Source organism: Thunnus albacares, chromosome 23, assembly GCF_914725855.1.
Source record: "Thunnus albacares chromosome 23, fThuAlb1.1, whole genome shotgun sequence".
Taxonomy (NCBI): Eukaryota; Metazoa; Chordata; class Actinopteri; order Scombriformes; family Scombridae; genus Thunnus; species Thunnus albacares.
The window spans coordinates 2,934,939-2,954,975 of NC_058128.1; the positions used below are offsets into that span (position 1 = coordinate 2,934,939).

The 20,037-nt window shown below is 39.0% G+C and overlaps 1 protein-coding gene across 4 annotated transcripts; it reads right to left on the bottom strand.

Moving 5' to 3' along the window:
• Positions 1-56: 56 nt before the first annotated feature.
• On the bottom strand, positions 57-19,333 carry LOC122975294 (bestrophin-3-like). 4 transcript variants are annotated; one of them, XM_044343646.1, is made up of 14 exons: positions 19,091-19,333; positions 18,785-18,952; positions 16,582-16,676; positions 9,736-9,823; positions 9,494-9,639; positions 7,726-7,880; positions 6,627-6,704; positions 6,287-6,439; positions 4,374-4,454; positions 3,365-3,516; positions 2,866-2,956; positions 2,096-2,214; positions 1,602-1,886; positions 57-1,331 (listed from the first exon to the last, which is right to left on the bottom strand). In XM_044343646.1, the coding sequence occupies exons 2-14, from the start codon at positions 18,934-18,936 to the stop codon at positions 839-841; spliced, it is 2,088 nt and encodes a 695-aa protein (XP_044199581.1). In that variant the 5' UTR covers positions 18,937-18,952; positions 19,091-19,333; the 3' UTR covers positions 57-838. The 4 variants fall into 4 exon arrangements, with proteins under 4 accessions (XP_044199581.1, XP_044199580.1, XP_044199582.1 ...); XM_044343645.1 differs by having other exon boundaries at positions 19,080-19,333; XM_044343647.1 differs by lacking the exons at positions 16,582-16,676; positions 18,785-18,952; positions 19,091-19,333 and adding an exon at positions 16,349-16,559.
• Between the last annotated feature and the right edge of the window lie 704 nt (positions 19,334-20,037).

The following is a 20,037-nucleotide window of genomic DNA, read 5'->3' on the forward strand; positions in this document are numbered from 1 at the left end:
AACTAGCCTTCAGCGATATACCTTGATTCTGTGGCCTAATTTGTGTAAATGTTTTGAGAATCCTGCAGTCAGTGGTCCATCAAGAGCATCCAATTATGCACCAACCTTCAGTTATATCATCAAGGGCCATGGCGACATTTTTTAATGTCCCATTGTCGAGTCAGTCAGTGTTTTTTATTTCAAAAAGTGCAGTTTTTGGTGATTCAGCAGCAACAGACACTATATTCATTACGTCAGTTACGTTTACAAAACATAAAAATACGACAGTCATCACATGAAGACAAAAAATGTTCATAAAGTCTAGTCAGTAATCTTGAGCACCAATAAAAAGTCATCATAGTTGAGTGCTACAGTTCCTCTGATGGCCACTAGATGGTATCCAATAAAATGTTGACTCTACAGAGTTGAGTGGAAAAAAACCCACAGCTTTTCTCCAGAAATGCAAAGTCAACACATTTTTTCCACAAGTTCAGCTATCAGTAGCTTATTTCACTTCTTCTTATGTGCGTTGTTCTTCTTCCATAAAGAAAATATTAAGGCGTAAGGAGGGGTATGCTTACAGTTGTCTTGAATGGCAAGTGTCTCAGCCTAGCACACGCAGCTGTGGTGATTGTTCCTTGCTCTTCTTACCTCCTTTGCCCAAATTAGGATTTTTTTGATCATGAAAGTTCATTCTGGGGATACTTTCTATGTTTTTGTATTCTTTTGTTTACCATTTTAGTGCAGTAGTAAACCCAAACTCAAGGCTTTAAAACATCCCTGGTTGCCATATCTAGCTTTCCAAGCATTTATTGGCTAAGAACAACAAAATTAAGTAGCTTGGAGCTTTTCTCTTCAGTTAAAGTGGTGGCTTCTCTTGTTGGGTAAGGTGGTTACCAGCTTGGAGATTGGCCTCTGTTTGATTTACCCCTGTCTGATTGGGCAGTGTTATGTTACTGTGTGGCTGTTCTGATTTTTTTTCCAAGCTCTGCAATTGGGTGTTGGAATTTGTGGTCTCATCAGTACTGTTGGTTTCTTCTTTCTCACTATCTTCAGTCCCTGCCGTACCCTGAAATTCCTGGTCATAGTTGGGGTCAGGGAGTTGCAGAGTGTCAGTTTGTGGACCGGGCGAGCGCCGGGACTGGAATCGAGCCATGCCTCGTCTACGCTTCCCCAAAGCGTTGGGGCTCGGCAGGCTGCGAACTGAGGCATTCGACGACTGCCTGGAGAACTGGAGGGAGAACTGGCGTCCCCGTGGTCGGGTTGGTGGGCGGTTCTGGACATTGACTGTTGTCCATCGAAATTCCTTGGGTCCCAGCTGAGTTGGGGAACTACAAACTAAAGAGCCAGATCTGGGAATACAAAGGACAGCTCAGAACAGGCAGGGAAATCAAAGGAATGGGTGGACAAAAGTGCAAAATTTAAAAAAGAAATGAGAGGTCAAACATATCATGATAACAGTGCCATAATGTCATTATATGGTGCTGATAAAGTTATCTTCAGGCCAGGTAAAAACAAAATGAGTAAAACAAGGGGGGGATGCTAGGAAAGGAATGTCAGTCTGCTAGGAAATAAAACAAAAAAGAGTGGTCAGTTTAAGTCATGACAAACCAATGAATCACCTTGGGGTGTCCAAGCCTGGTGTCTCCTCAGTCGGGGACAGATCCAGCCCATTATGATGTTTTGCTGCTACACCATCGCCAGAAGAATCCACATTGTGACAGACATCACTGAACAAAGGTGGACTGACAACCAGCTGGGGGAAAACAGCAGACGGTGAGGTTTCAGGGGAGGGTGGGTTGCTGCTGACTTCCCTCAGAGTGGACAGGGAGTCCACGACAGGTGGGGGCATGACCAAGAAGGAGGGTGGAGCCATGTCCTCTCGACCCGGATTGATCCTGGATTGTCTGACAAACAATGAAATGGGCGTCAGAAAGGGTAAACTTAAAGGACATCCCTATCTTTGGAATTAATGTCTGATGATTTAACTGTTGAAGTGAGATGTATCAACCATTACACACATTCAGTCACCTAGTAATGTCGCCTGGTAATATACCAGTTAACCAAAATCACTGAAAATGCTACTCATAGTACTTTAAATGTAGAAATTACATACCTGAAGTCTGGGAAGAAGCTGCCTGTTGCATCGCTGCTGTGTCGTTTGAAGATGGGTCGAGGAGGTTGGAGTTCAGGAGGCTCCTGAACACTCAACAGCCGGCGGACTCGACCTAAAACCTGCAAACATTAAAAAATATGGTTGCAGAAAAAAATCAGGGACATAACTGAAAGAAATTACGGTCATGTGAGGGAAACAATTCTTAAGAAAATGACAAAATTCGGACAATTTGTACATGTATTGTATCAAAGCCACAAAATTCTCTAAATTTTGTTATTTCAACTATAACTATAATGTCTAGAAATGTTTAACATGCATCTGGATCCTAACGTGCGTCAAAAGACAACTAGTGTCAATCACTCTGAAGGCCATGAATTTTATCTTTTTGTGTAAACCATCTAAATTTGGTCACAAATTTGGTTAATAGAAAAATTACAGTAAGGCATATAAAAACACTTCTTTGGGGGATTCATGGTAATATTTTATGTACCACTTAATTAATTTTGTTGGAGAAAATATTTGTTTAGTTGAAAAAACTATTTCACTTTTAGGCCTCACAGTTCAGGAGTTGCTACCCAAGATGTAACATGTTTTATAAATGGCCACTGGTTGGCACCATCTGCACCAAAACTAACTAGCTGCTGTTTGGCCCGTTGCTTAACTTTCCATCAAATTCCAGTAAAATCAGTTGAGCAGATTTGAAGCTATCCTGTTCATGAACAAACAACCATAGAAGACTGAAAACATAACATCTTGTAATAAAAAATTACTGATTCTTGGCGCCGAGTCAGAACAGAGTCCTGTTGCCGTGGGCGATTGTCAGTAACGTCAGCTTCATCAATCTGGAGGATGTCGGAGAGTCTGGAGGCGGAGAAAAGTGAGTAGGATGGTTAATGCAGATCCAAAGTGCTCTATTAGAAAATTTTAAATTATACTCCGGCGGAAACAACAGTTAAATCCTCATAATAATGATAAAGTGCACCCTCTAGGAGATTCTCATTTCAATAATAATAACAATTATTATACATTTTATTTATAGGGTGCTTTACACCCAGAGACACATTACACAACAAGTTAAATACAGTTTTAATGCAACTGTTCTAACCAATTATGCTGCTGTAAAAGTTTACCCCAAAACAAAACAGAAGTAAAAATACTAACTAGCTCCATGCTTACTGTAATAACTACCATAAGAACCAAACCATTCAGCATGCTCAGGTGAAATTAGCCATTGTGTAATGTGTGAAGTATAGAAGTGTATGTGCTGACCCCATGTCACTGGTGGAGCCAAGGAAAGAAGGGATGCAGTAGTCGGCAGCAGCCAGCGTGTATGGCGGACGCGCCTCACTGTCGTTCCAATACATGTCTTTGGTCATATGAGGCAGATTCATATGCATCTCATCCACAGCCAGAAGAGACACCTGGAGGGACAGGTAAACAGGAAGGGATTGGAATGGAAAGTGTCCGGTGTGGTGTCTGTTTTCAATGAAGGTTCAACGAGAGGTCCTCATAACACTCAGGGACTTGTATTATTGTTTCCAATAGCAAAGTAGCTAAAACCAGACACTGGTGATCAAAATATAAACATAAAAGACTATCATGTAGACTGATAATCTGACTGAATTTCCATTTGCCAATTAACAGCAAGTGACGTATCCATCATAACTTTAACGTGGAAGCTGCGGTAGCTTTTGGTGTGAGCAGTTAACTTAACAGTTTTAATTTTTCTTTTCATGGGCTTGTGTACCATATTAATTTACAATTACCTTTAACAGCTAATAAACATGATTTAGTATAATTAAATAACACACTACCACACCTTGCCATTATGCTTTTAAAAATGTACGTTACATACCTGGTACTCCCACAATAGCTGCCACCCTCTGCCAAGCTGCATTTTTTTTTTGTTAATGTCACGGTAAATGAAAAGGGTAGGGTTAAATAGCACAGGGAACTGGCAAATGGCAAGAATCAATTTTTCTTCCATTTTTTAGACAGATTGGAACAGGAATTTGGAATTGGGGAGAGAGAAGGGGGGTGAAAATGGTGAAACAAAAACATATGATTGGTTGACGCTTCACCGTGTCATTGGAGCACTGAAAAAAATTGAGGCCAGCTCAACTTTGATTTGTGAGTGTCAGGTGTCAGTTTGTAGCTTCATGTCACTGACTTCCATTGAAAATGACTTTTAGCCTGCTGCTTTGTCGCCAGGTAGTCTGAACACACAGTCAGAGACAGATAAGACGTTTAAAATTAGTCAATGTTATTGGCTGCTGACCTGAAGATTCCTGTCAATGATCCAGTTAGCTTCAAAGTCATCATCGTCCTCTCCGAACGGGTTAATCAGCTGCTCCGCTACCTAAGCAAAAACACATAAATCACATCCAGACACACAATGTAAAGATGTAATGTCAAACATTCCTCTGAAAATGTTCCTTGGATTTTCCCATATTTGAGTTTGGATTCTTGTTTCGCTTGATGAAAGTCAGTCTTAAGACCTATGGGTCCCATTTCAATAAAATCTACAGAGCACATTCATGCTTCTCAGAGGACGTACCATTTTTAATTTAACAACCCCAGGCCATTTTTCCTGGCACCACGCCCAGGAAAAACCTTAAACCTTTAGTCCCACTACATGTTAGGCTCTTTTGAAGCTCATAAAGTGTTTTGGCATATCCACTCAGTAAGTTATTAATAACTTTATATGGTGTGTTATTAATATAACAGAAAAGGTCAAGAGATGAACAGCAGATCAACCTTAGTCCTCTTTATGTCTCAGTCAGGCAGAAAACAGGATAGGATAGACTTTCAGATGTGTGATATACTGATTTTTTTTGTTGGCTTCTTTTGCTTCTTGTAACAACACTCAACAATTATGGTGAATGTATTGAATAGCTACATTTCAGTCAAGCAAACTTCATCAGGTATATATAACAAATTGGACTATATTCTCCTACGCACCTATCTGAATACAGGAGAGCAAAAATCACTTTGCTTGTATGACTAGCTTCCTTTGCTTACAAGGAATCCCAAGATGGAACCTGTCAACACAGACAGTTTTTGTTAAACATTAACTTCAACAGTTTTAATCTTAGTGTCCTTAAATGCAACACCTCAATCTAATGGCGGCCAAAAACTGTTATTATTATTACTGTTACTTTGGATAGAAAATTAAAATGATTTGAAATTTGACACAACTTAAAGCTTCCTTGTAGTTTTTGACCTTTAGCAAACCTATGGAATGGTTGTTTATGAGTAGGTCCACGACAACACACACAACACACTCCTGCCAGTGGTTTCACACTATTCCACTGATCTACAGGAGGCTTTAATGCACCAAGAAAAGCAGTGATGTTCCAACAAAGGCAGAGAAGAAGAAGACTGCAAGGCTAGTAAACATGGATGTGAAGAGTTTAGGATTTAAAATACATTAAAAATCAACTTTGCAAATGTAAGGAAAGAAATGCATTCAACACATGAATTGTGGTTTAGAAATAAAGTTTATTATTATTATTCAATACTTGAGTTAGACTAGAGAATACTCACAATTCATTTTGGTGAGTAACACTCAGTTTAAACAATTTTTAATTAATTTTGTTAGTTTTGTTAGAAAACTCCACAGGGCCCCTTTAAGTCTATGGACTAAAACATTAAACACCACCAATGCATGTGCTACATAAGGCTGGTGATATTCTATATTTTTCTTATTGTTATCATATCCCATGAAAAACCCAACACCAACAATGAACTGATCTAACAAGTATTATATGTGCATCTCAGAGCTCTATTGTTGTCCAAAAATAAAAAGATTAAAAACACATCAGTGAGCCACATTGTTGCACTGAGTGACCAGAAATACTCTCTAGAGCACCACATTGGTATGCATTCACTGCTGAAAATAGTCCCTAACAAATGCTCTATTTCCACCTGTTTGAGTAACATTTGATAAAAACTGCAGTGGCCAGCTGTTTAAGTAAATTACTGAGCCTTTTTAAAAATGAAACTAGATATTTGTGAGCTGTTTTTAAAGATTTATATCTTCAAGAAACCAATCAGCTTGGAGCTCAGAGCCACAGACAGAGTAGGGAAGTCAAAAAGTATTGTATGTTGGTCTTTTCATGGGATTTGTTGAAACTAATAAAAAATAAAGAATATCACCAGCCTTATCCTTAAAATAAAGGTCTACTGCACCTTCAGCCAGCCAGAGTAGAAGAAGAACTGCAGCAGTGTAAAGACCGGGACGTAGAGGTCGAGGTCGTGACCCTGGTAACCCTGAGTGGGGTCAAGGAACTGTCGACCAATCAGACAAGCGATGAAGAACGTGTAGACGGCTAAAGTGACGACCTGCAAAGAGAGAGACAGAGATAAAGATTGTACTTTACATCTCTCTCTCTCTCTCTCTCTCTCTCTGGGAGATTTAGAGCACTGATTTGGTTAAAGTAACGAGGGAATATGATTGATGTGATGACTGATGTGATTCGATGAGCTACATCCGTTTTAAAGATGGTATTGTGACAGATATAAGACAGACCTGTGTGTAGACCAGCGGGATGCCCACCCAGTCGTAGCCGAAAAGAGTTGCACACCAAGTCCTGAACAGATTCATCTCCTGCAGAAACACAGACACAGATTTAATATGTTTTCCAGTTTTGCACCAGCTGCCCAAGCCCAAATTTCTCCAATCTTAACTGGCTGATTGGAAGAGGACTCTTGCTCAGCCTTTAGGGAGAAAGCTGAGTGTCACATTACCTACATGTCTGGTTTGTGTGGTCACAGACTAATAGGGGTTCAGGCGCTCAAGTGGTTTTGAAGGCTTTTGCCCAAATGGGAAAATGTCCTGCTTCATTTTTGTGCTAATGTAACACCAGAGGGGCAGTTGAGGCCAAAGTCCACTTCTAGTCTGCCACCTAAGTGCCCCCCAAATTGCCTTTTGGGTGCCCTAAATTCAAGTTGGGGTGACCTTAGGGCAAAAATGAAATTAATCAGTATTTTGTTGCCATGGGTTGCTCTGCATGGTTATTTAAACAGAGCAGTGGATATTGTTGCTGTATTTTTGCATAAATGCTTTGCTGTTTCCTGTCTTGAGAATGCTTATTTTGTCACTTTTGTCGTCTATTGTCTGCAAATCCTAACCTGTCACTAGACTGGTTTCAGAACATCTCACCAAAAGACTGCTGTTGAGAATTGTTATTATTTTTTTATTAAATAAAATAAAATAAAAAATTAAAAAAATGAAGTGAAATGAAAACCCTCCTTTTAACGCTTTACTTGGAAAAGTTGAACAGCACTCTATTCATAGTAATCTGTTCTCAGTCATTGTGCTCATTGTTGTACCTACATATCTTCATACTGAGTAAATATAAATAACATAAAGGTATGATTATTGTAACATAAAAAAGAAGAAATATAAGAATATATACATATGCAAATGGAACATTAGTTTTTTGTGTTTGCTACAGTTTTTCTCCCATTAAATACATTTACTAGCTAGTTAGCATTTAAAACACCATAAAAACATGTTTTTTGTTTGTTTTGTTGAGCATCTTTTTAACTTGTGAATTGTTTCCCACCCTCTATCTATAATTGATTTTGACAGGAGATAAAACATCTAGTGTAATCCTATGTGTCACATTGAGAATGTTCTGCAGGTCGATGCTGTCTTGGATGCGTCCTTCCTGCCGAGCTTTAGACGCCAGGTTGGAGAACCAGACAACAGGAATCCAGTACTTCAGATGAGGAGAGCGGATGTTCTCAAACACCTTCCTCTCCTCCGGAGTCATAAAACCTAAAAAGAGGCAAACAGACAGACAGATTATTCAAAACCAGCGGCATGTATACCCTGTTATCCCTCCTGAATGCTTGAGAGTTGTAGTTTAGAAGCAGTTTTTGTAGTTTATATGAACCTATTTTTAGCCATGTTAGCATCATGGCGGTTGGTCCACCACTTTGGTTCAGATGAAATATCTAAAAAACTATTGGATGGATTGCCATGAGATTTGATACAGACATTCATGTTCCCCAGAGGATAAATCCTACAGACTTTGTGAGCCTCTGACTTTTCCTCTAGTGCCTCCATGAGGTTGGCATGTGGTTTTGAGTTAACATGGTGAACATTACACCTGCTAAACATCAGCATGTTAGTAAGGTAACGTTAGCATCCAATACACAGCCTCACAGAGCTGCAAGCATGGCTGAAGACCCTTGTTAATAACATTTATGCCTTGTATTTTTTAGCAAAAGCTAAATAATGTATTTAAAGTTTGTGATTGACTAGAGTAGTTTTGATTTAATTTCAAAAGCTGTAATGTAAAAAACAACATTGCCTCATGAGTTAAGTATTACTGTGTCAGACAACTCAAGGTCCGTTTGATATCCCCAGTGCTCAATTATACACATTTCGAATGGATTTCTGCTTGAAATGTCACATAATATTCATATTTATTTGTGATAAAAACATTACTGAACATTTCTAAATCAATCCAACATCTCATTAAGGAATTTGAAGCTGTGATTTAAACTAAAAATTGCACCAATCCTTGACCAGAATCTAAGGAGTCAAAGATTGTCATTGATGGATTTCACATCTATAGTTTTAACTAGTTGTCTCAAGATGCGTTTTTTCTTTATGAATATAAATTAATTTTAATGTAGTCCCACATCTGGCTTTGAGAGACTAATTCTAATAGATGAAAATGGAAATTTGCCATCAATTTGATATTCTGGTGCACAAGGGGAAATTATGACCTGGATCTGGCATTAAAGGAAAGGTCAGCGGTTCACCAAAGTGTATGATTATTAACAGCAAGTTTAATGAAAATCTGGCTCGTAGTTGTTGAAATATTTCTTGGACTTGAGTGTTAGTCAGACCGACAGACCAACCAACCCACCAGACAAAAATGTGAATTATATTGTAGTCTGAGGGCTTTAACCTAACAAAGCATGAGGGATTGGACACAAGGGTCATCACCATCAGCTCTCTGAGTCCTGCTGTAATTGGTTGATAACGAGCCAATCCCTGGGGTCACATCAGACGGTTACAGGAAGGAAGAAGAACAGCCGGGAAGGAGCTGAACCCCGTCTGACTTCTATCATTTCAGACACACTGACACAGCATGGACAGTTCAGTTACACATACATACACACCATACATAAATATATACTGTAAATATATATGTACTGTAAACTATGGTACTGTACTTGGACAGCAGAATTTATTGCATTTTATCAAAACCTGGTTTCCCTGGCAGTATTTCAGACAGTTGGAATGGTTGGAGGGAGGGACGAGGTCCTCATAAGAGGAGAGGTTGTTTCACCCTTCAATCATCTTTGTAAACTCATTTTTACCTGTTTAAATCTCAAAACAAAGCTGTTCTCACACTGAGACACTCAGACTCTCACCTGCTTCAACCACGTGGTCCACAGTCGGGAAGCGTTTACAGACCGCAGTGCTGACGGAGCGGAAAATGAGGAGCGACGTCAGGTTGACATAACGTACAAGGGTCCGACGCAGCAGGCGACCATATTCATCTTTACCCTGAACACAGCTGGAGGAAGCAGAAAAAACATAAAGACATAAACAACATGGCATAGTGTGCATTGTGTATCCACTGACTCTGTCTGTTTGTGTAAATATAGGCTACCTGGAGATGAGGAACATGAGTCTGTCAGTCCAGGGCAGGTTAACAAACTGATTCCACCATCGATTCACCACCAGAGTCACATAAAAACCTAAAAAACAAACACAGAGACAATGATAATTTCACTTTAGTTCATATAAATAAAACTCTCTCAGCAGCTTCCCCCTATGTTAATATTTGCTGTGTGTGCATATATGATGTTTCTTTAAGGTGTATTCAATGTCCATTTACCATTATGTGTAATACTAATGGAATAATACATTTTTACTATTATTTTTGGGAGAGCATTTTTATAACTTCAGTAGACAACAATAGTAAAAAGATGACAGGAAATGAGGGAAAGAGAGGGAAGCCACTGGGGGACCCCAATAAATGGAATAATAATACTTAGAGAGTAATTTAACCAAAAATCTGACCTCCAGTGATTTAACTTCTACTTTCCTCAAGTGACAAAAGACCATGAAGGGCAGTGAAACATCACTTTGCAGCACTGCGGTGCAGTGTGTAGAATTTAGTGGCATCTAGTGGAGCAGACTTGGCAGAAATGGAATCTAATATTCATATGTATGTTTTAATTAGTGTATAATCACCTGAAAATAAGAATTGTTGTGTTTTTATTAGCTTAGAATGAGCCCTTTATATTTACATAGGGAGTGGGTCCTCTTCCATGGAGCCTACCTTGTTGCACGGCCATGTTTCTACAGTAGCCCAGAATGGACAAACCAAACACTGGCTCTAGAAAGGGCTTTTTGCATTTTCGCGACTTTCATGGCCACCATAGGTTCTCCTACACGCTTGGAAGGGGAGCGGAGGGGTATTCAGTGTGTTGCAATCTGCAATCTCACCACTAGATGCCCCTTAATCCTACACACTGGTCCTTTAAGTTACCCTTTAATAAAAATAATAATGATCCAACAACAATTTTAATATTATATATTCTAATATTTTTGTTTGACACAAACACATAAGCAACATTTAGTGGCAACATGTTTGAGTAAAGATATCTTATAGTTGAACATCTCAACTCAACTCAATCCAATCTAGTATCTTACCTCTAAAGTAAAGATAGAGTTTCATTTTTGAACAGTAAATGTAACTTGTCCTATTTTACATAACTTCTAAATAACAGCAAAAGCACATAAACAATAACATTTTTAATCAAACACATGAAAATGCTGCTTTTTATTGCAGCAGTTTACAGCTCTGTAATTTCTTTTTGCATACTATCTACCAACATCAATACTGATATAGCGACACTTTGAGCCAAATGTTATTACAATACTAACATGCTATTGTTTAGCAGGTATATGTTTACCAGGGTGTTAGCCTGTTAGCATGCTGACATTTGCTTAATAGCGCTAAAGACACAAGTACACAACTGTAGCTGATACAATATCTGCGATAACCCAATAACAGCTAATTATGGCCTGTTTTTAGCATGTATCTGATATTTTTAGCATGGGTTTAGCACAAGTGTAGTGCATGTGTAGCATGTGTTCAGCGTGTTAAACGTGTCTTTAGCATGGTAACCGCATGTTTAGCACATTGTTAGCATGTCCTCCTAAGAGAAACAACACAATAGGTCGTAATGACAGTCACCCAAAAACGACATTGTTACATTTTGAGTGACAGATGCCATCTAGCGGCCATAGATATTGTGACCAGGAGCAGTGGTGCAGTTCAGATGACGTATATAGATTTCCTCATTCAGAGGAGGAGGGGTGGATGGAGGCATTAGCGCAACAGTGGACTTTGTCACAGGAGACCGCTGTTCATCTCCTGTTTCCAGCTGCAAGTTGGGACAGTTTTTTAAAAAGCGTAACAATGATCATCCCCTAACCTTAACCTTGTGGTTATTATTGTTGCCATGACAACAAAGGCGACCCAACTTTAAGGAAGTAGTAACTTTAACAAAGGTCACGTTTCTCTAACCTTAACAAAGTGATCATTTTAATCCAAACCGTGATCTTTCCCTAAATCTAACCAGACCTCAACCACAGCGTTGTCACAACATAAAACATCATTATGTTTAACATTGATGTGTAACAGTGTAACACTCCTATGTGTTGATCTGGTCACATGGTCAAAACACGTATCTGTTTAATTTGAAAGACCTGTACATTTAGCATAGTTTTTGTTAGCATAACCAGTGTGTCCTTATACTTATCCATAACAAATGATTATATTTGGAAGCAGCTCATCCAATAAAGATATTATTATTATTTAGATATTATTACTTGACGTACAATATGTATTTTTATGGATATTTATGTATTTTTATGGACATTATTCTTGTTTTTATGTTGAAGAAACACTGAACTGTGGACTGAGCATGAGGATGTTTTCAGTTGAAAGTATATTGAGGGAATGTGTAGCACCCTGGGAATATACACATACTGTGTGTTCCCTGACTGAGTGTGAATCAGGCTGGAGAGCTACTCAACACTCATCCTGCTTTTAGCCTTTCTCTGCTCTTTAATGATCTGTTTCCATTAGCAGCCTGCTAATGAGGCAACTGAACTCTCCATCTGTCTCTGCAGCTCTCTCGGGAAGCAGGGTCACAGCTTGGGTTTTTGGTCAGATTTTTATCTCATATCGATTCAGTACTTTGATTTGATTTTAATGGTAACGCTTTATTTACAGGTCCTGTAATTTTATACAAATTTCCTGGACATTTTCTGCATAATTTTCAGGTATTTTACAATTACAGTTTACAGTTTTTGAGGACATTTTACAGAAAGGGTGGTGCAATTTGGTTCAAATTATAAGAAAAAATTGAAAAAGTGTTACGTTGATTTAGTAGTTGTTTTTTTTTGTTGAAAAAAACAACATAAAACTACTCACTGAAAAGTTTTGTTTTTCTGTCTGTTAAAGAATCGTTAAGAATCAAATTTATTATGATATTTTGCGTATTAAGAACTGAATTTGAATCCAAATATAATGAGTTGGTACTGCTAAGCCAACTTACAACTTTTTCCATTTTTAAAAAATATTTTGTACTAAGTTGCACCACCCTGTCTGTAAAATGTCCTTAAAATTAACTGTTAAATACCGACAAATCTCTCAGAAAATTTCCACAAAATTACTGTGTACTAATAAAGCATCATCAACTTAATTTTTTATTATTATTAAATAAATAAATATTTTGTAGTTTTTGGTAGCCTGCGGTCCAAGTTATAGTACATTTAAACATTCATTTGTCAGTCAGTCAGTGTGGATTAGTGTTGAGCCCTGTTCTCAGAAGACCAATATTAGCCAGGTTCCTCATGTGATTGCAGTATTAATAACAACAGACATCAACTGTGTTCTTTGATCCCATGTGAATCTGACAGGTCTGTAAGCTGTAAACAGGAGGTCATTGAAAGAGTGAAATCTGGAACGATAATGAGATGGATAACGATGACATTATCTTTCAGGAGCCTTATTATAACATTTCAGTTGTATCCAGATATAATCTTCAGGATGTGGTCAGTAAATTAGTTAAGGTCTTTACTATGTATATGAAACATAAAACCATTTGCTGACAGGTGTCTGTTAATATTTTATATGAGGACATGTCAAACAAATTTAACTAAAACATAGTTGCGCTGTTCTAAATAACTGCTTAAGTTCATCTTGCATGACAATCAACATCATATCATACGTCACAAAAACTAAAAAACATTTTACACTATATTAGACGCAAATTTGTAAAAAAGAAAGGAATCAATTGCTAAAAATTATTTAGAATAATCTAAAATAACTTAAGAGCAATTAAAGAAGTGAATTGCCTATTATTCATTGTAACATATGATAGTCTCAAGAAATAAGGTGGTGAAGGTGAGCTGCAACATTATTTCTTCATTTAATGCTGCAGCTATTTCCCAAAAACATTATAGCACAACTGTTGCATGAAAGCAGTGTCAAACCTGGAGTTGTGGTGACTGCAACTACATCACATCAGATTTGTTTCATGTTTTTTTTTAGTCTACATCTATAAGCTATTTGCACAATGCCACTACATGGCAAAAACAAACTGACAGCGTGCCACGTACATAAATTACATACATAAACATTACGTACATAAACCAAGTTTAGCTTCACTTATAAACTATCATTACATTCACCAGCAGGTTCAATATCAAAATCACTTCTCCCATTAAAAAGCAAAATTTATACAAAAAGCACATTAGTACGATTTACATGTATCAGCACATCTTCAAGGTTTAAAACAATAAGAAACATCCACTGAGCTTCAATGTGTCATTTCCATTTGCTTCCAGACTTTAACAGAATTCAATGAAAATCAGAGAGGAGTCACAGAAATGTAGCTGCAGGATTTTAGTGAAATAAACTCTGGCGATATTTGCACATTACAGTACGCACAGAACCAACTGCTTACTGTAGGTTCAACACTGGTTTAAATCTGAAGACATGTATCACAAAAGTAATAGAAATGTCCCCAGACAGTGTGGATACTGTATTTAACTGAGCTTAGAATGTAAATTAATGTTATTTTTCTGCTTCCTGCAGAGCTGAAGTTTCATCCCATAGCAAGAACAACATCTCACTGTGTGTTTAAATCTGTCTCTGAAAGATCTGATACGTTTACAGACACACATACATAATTTGGCAGAGTGGGTCGTTGGAAGGGAAACAGTAGCTAACTCAGACCAACAAAGCTCCAATACAGGTTTAAACTCTACATTCAACATCTAAAAACTTATGTTCACATAAAAAGGTGTCAATGCATGTTACAGATACATGACTTACACACACTCATGTATATGACTGATGTGCAAAAACTATCCTTCAAGGCTTAAAATACTATAGTTAGTTACTAAAATTTATACAACATAGCTTGAAAACAAGTCGTTAATGAAGACATTTTCAGGACCAACCAGCAGACCTTCTGCACAGGCCCCAAACAATCACACATAACAGACAAGCAGCAGCAACAGGGTCCAATCCAGAAAGCAGGTTCACCAAACTCTGAGTCTAACTTGAACTCTGAGTTGAGGCGACGAGGTGAAAATACAGTAGATTTTAAATGTTCAGACGTCTATTTGTATCTTGGCTCAACAGCATTCAGTGGTGCTGTTCGATCCTGCTGACTCAGAAATATTAACATATAATCTCCAATATTATAGGAATGATGTTCCATCAATGCAACCGATCACATCATGAGTGATAGAGATAATTCTACATGTCTAAAGCTTCATACCGAATTTTTACATTTAAACTGAGATTACACACTATATGCAATAACGATTTCAGTGCAGGAGTTGCTCTAACAAACTGATAGCTGTCCTGTGTGCAAACAGTGTTATAACATAAGAACATGCAGAGGTTTTACTCTGAGCTGTGGCTGAATTCACACTGTGTAACAGTTCAAAGAAATAACTGTGCATAAAAACTTTAGAAAGTCCTGAGTAACACTAATAACCAACCAGGATTTAGATTCTGACGGACAGTAAACCCCTGCTTATTAAAGTGCTTTGATACGGACTGAACGAATGAGTACATGAAACTCTGCAAGAGGAGGAGACAGAAAGAAACTCAGGGTTTGTTGAAGAAAACCTGCCAGTGGCTCCGTTATGCTGTGGGGGGCATTTTGCTGGCATGGTTTGGGTCCACTTGTCCCCTTTGAGGGAAGGGTCAGTGCAAATCAACACAAAGTTGTTCTGAGTGATCACCTTTATCCTATGATGAAACACTGATTGTTAGTCTGACGTGTTAGACAGCACCATGATCAAAACACCATATGAGGGAATATCTTTTTGAGGAATGGTGTTCATCCCTCCAGAAGAGTTCCAGAGACTGTAGAATCAATGCAAAGACTGAGGAACATCATGTAAAAACCCAGAGTTTCCCTCATCTCAGGGTTAAAAAACTCAGAGTTTTCACTAAACCCACTTTCTGGAATACATCCAGGTGATTTAACAACCAGCAAACAACCTATCAAAGCCCTGGCGTGCAACAGCCATAGGCTGTAAAAATATGGATGTAGTCACCGTGATGTCACCCGTTGGTTTCTAGAGAGTGGTTTTGAAGCTCAGAGTGGGCCGCCATCTTGGCAGTGCCTGACTCCGCCTAACTCCCGGCTAATCCAAAATGGGCAAAGATGTGGAGCTGAGGTGGGCTGAATAAAGCCTGGTTGATGAAACAAGCCACCTAGCGTCTAGCAACCTGTCACTCAAAGAGGCCATGTCCTTAATTGAACATGGAAACTAGCTATAGCTATAGAGACCAAAACCGTTTTTTGTACCAGGCTGTAAAGACGTTTATTTCTGCTGTAAAGTTGGGCACTTTAACATGGCGGTCTATGGGGATTGACTCATTTTTGGCACCTCCACATTGGCTTAATTTTTCAACCCCAGAGGTTGCTGCTTGGCAACAACACAACTGTTTCAGCGTCCAGAAACAGCGCAAAATAAGAGCTACAAACCATCAGCAACAACACAGCATTAATAACGTTAACTGTTACACACATCGAGTGACGGCGGAACATTTAACCAGCACGTGAGCAAAGAGACAAAGATACAGACAGACACAAAGAGAGAGAGAGGCTGTATCTGACTCACGTTTTTGAAGTCCATCCTCTGTCTTTCACAGAAATGAAGCAGCATTGACTTACCTGCTCTTGCTCCTGCTCCTGTGCTGGTCTTTTTTTTTAATGTCCATTTCGGTTACCGCCAAAAAAAACTTGAGTCAAGTGCGACACTTCCCAACACTTGAGCATCACAGTTGACAGCCTGTCACAGGTCAAAAATTATATCAATCACCTCTACAAACTAGTTCTGTTCTAGCGTAACCCGGCCCCAACACTGGTCCTGTGAGAGTACAGCTTCAGTCAGTAAACAGACGTACCCAGTACGAAGGTGACAGGGATCTGTTCAGCATATTTGTCACAGTACATGGAAAGTTTCTCGAACAGTCTCTTCTGAGGGTCGGTGAGGACGAGCCTGGAGAACAGAGGACATGAATGTCAAAACCAAAAACTCATCACGAACCAACTGAAAAAGTCTTCAATGTTAGTTTTTCTGCAGTCAATTAGAGGCCTTTTGAATCATCAGTAAACCACCTCAGACGTGCTGAGGCCAGTGCTGAACTGCAGTTCATCTAATTGCCACTAGATGGTGCTCTAAGGAAACTCTGACTGTATTGAAGTGAATTGGAAAAACCCCAAACGTCAGTACATTCAGTTAATTTCTAACGTTAATACTCATGACCATTTTTATATTAAGGCCTTAAGATGGGTGTCTCTTGGTACTTAAACTGCTTTCATATCTTACTCTTTAACTGACATTTCCCCCATCGTTTTGGCAGCCAAAAAACACAATCACCGTAGTTACGCATGTAAACAGACTTGAAGCCTTCCAGACACGTTGATGTGTATAAATGAAACACAAGCTGTTAGAGTGAAAACCCACTGGAAGCGAAAAAATCGTGTAACATCGTCATCGTCACTATGGGCGTGTCAACACCGGCTGATAAGGATGCAGATATATTTGAGTCAAATTCTCAACAAGGAAGGGCCACTGTGTGTTTTCCTGGTAAAATTTGAGTTTTGGCGGATTCAACACAGGTTATATATGTGTTGTACCTTTGTCATTTTGTTTGTCTTTGTACTTGTAGTCTCTAAGATCTTCCTGGTCCATCACTAAGCCACTTAATCAGTTTCATCGCATCACTTCTACCACCTTAATTTGCATAAAGTTTAAAACCTCTCTCTTGTCTTGTGCCGTTGGTCAGTCCTGTGTTGCCTGGAATCCTACAATGTCTCGTGAAGCGATTCGCTCATGTGCCATAGAAAATGAATGGAGGTGAATTACGGTCGCATCCGGCCACTTTCAGTGGGTCTACACCGTTACACAACCTGGTAAGACAGCTGTACCGATTAAATTATTATTTGTTCTGTCAGATTTGCGTGAGATGGACGACTGAAAATGCTTTCAGTGTAGACACGGTGTTACTCTACTCTGACAGTTCAACTGCTTTCATTTCTTATTCTGTAACTGACATTTCACCAGTTTTAGTCTTTAATGTTATGTTCAGACAGAACACAATTCCAATTGTGTCATTTGTGTGTATTTGACTTTTGGACAGTTTGTGACCACCAAAATACTCAGAAATCACAAGAAACTAGGATTCTTTCTGTTATTTCCCTTCAGTCTCTGTCCTTTTCCTTCTCGTCTTTACACGTTTTTGAGGCACATTCATACAGTGCCGTGATGCGTGCAAATGTTTGCTCAAGTTGAAACATTTTCAACTCATGTGGACACGTATTCGCACTCAAATTCGTGTCTTTGTATCGACTTTGTTTGTAATTGCGCAACTTAAATGCAATGTTCAGCATTTCGGCTGCTTTCATCACTTATTTTTCAACTGTCAGTTCAACTGCTTTCAATAACTAAACCTGCGGTGCTGAACTTTAACGTATAAATGAACGTCCGTTACATTCAAGCCAAATGAGTTCACACAATGCTGATTAAGCCAATCTGCGGCAGATAAATCTCTCTGTATGTCACAGAGTTTTTAAATCTCATGTCTGGCGTGACATTACCGCGCTGGCCGTTAATCGTGCGGCTCTTCTAGACTTTCCAAATGTTATTAGACCAGATGTATCAAATTCTGATAGTGAAACGAGCCATTTCACAGGGGTTGTGTAACACTCAAAACAATTTATCCACCATTTTACAGCAGCAACAGTAGGTTACAGCCAGTACTGGTCATCGGGCGTACTGGGACAAATCCTGGTGAGCCGGTGGACTGTCAAACCCTTTACTCTCACTGCCAGAAGGGGGAGACAAAAGTCCTGCACTCCAGCTTTAACATTTTATGACATTTTGAATTTTATACAGTGTTTACACATTCAACTTTCAGTCTAAGCAAGCACACTTAAACTTTCTTTACAAAAAGTGGAGCGTTCTCTAGTGTTGTTTGGTTGTAAAGTGTCACTTTTAAAAGGTATAAATATGAACCCTTCAGGTGCTTTCATGTGCTTCTACTTCCCTATTGTGTGCTACACATACAGTCACTGTGTGTTTGTGTGTGTTTTTGTGTGCGTGACCTGTATATGACACTGAGCACGGTGTAGAGCAGAGCGAACACGGTGAATTCTCGGTACAACAGCTTGTAGATGCTTCCTTTCCAGCGCAGCAGCAGCCGGTGGAAACCGAAGAAAGTGGCGTTGGCCACTTTACTAGAATAAGTGACGGTCATCCTGAGACAGTCCGACCTGAGAGACAGACAGATGAATCCAAAGGGACAGACTCTGAGTTAATTAATAGTCCAGCTGTCTCTGATTACCCTGCTTTTCCTGTTATAGTCTGGATAAAATGTTATTCTCGAGGTATTTTACTCACAGAAAACTCACAGATGTCTTTGTGTTCCCTCAGCGGTGCTTTTCAACAGGCTTCTTCTTTCCTGATTTGTTTTTGCCAAATGCCAACCGACCACTGCTCCCCCTCCATCTCTCTCTCTCTCTCTCTCTCTCTCTCTCTCTCTCTCTGATGCTTGCTCGCTCCGTGTCTCTCACCATGATGCTGTCCAGTTGCCCAGTAATGCCAGGCAGCACACACACCCACAGGTCCAGAGCTATATTGATGGCGAGCTAAATGTAGTCATGTTTCAGCTGTGTGTGTGTGTGTGTGTGTGTGTGTGTGTGTGTGGCATAGTCAGCAGTGGAGGTAAACATGTATAAACAGAAACGCTGTCAGCGACAACATGATGTCGTACCAGCAAGTGAAAGTAATGACCAACCAATCAGAAAGAGGCGGTTATTAAATATGCAACCTGAATCATTTCATTTTTGTTGCAAAATTCACAAATTAAAGAACATGATTGTTTAAAAACATAGCATAGAAAGACGTTTATAAAGCTCCTCAATTAGTAGAGTCAAGTAGACATTTAGGTTTTTCTGTTCACTTCAATAGAGTCACATTTGTTGACGCAGCATCTAGTGGCCATTTGAGGAACTGCAGCTTGGGACACCAGAGGAGCAGTTTTACATTTTAGGAAAATGCACTTTTTTTTTGGCTGAAAGTGGAACAAGAAGATCAGTATTAATCGATATCATGCGACTCTTTGTGTATGAATTTTAAAACTAGTTAGTGAGCTTTAGAGGTGTTGGCAGGGGGATTAGTTACGGAGTCCCAAAAGTCCCCCCCCCCCCCCCCTCCAGATTTTTTTTTATCTTGTTTGCACAAGATGCACAATATATTATTTTGTTTGCACAAGTTTTTTTTAGATCTATCTTGTTCACATAAGTTATTGTCTTTTGAGCATAAGATTTTTTAAAAAATGTTATGTTTGAGGACTTCT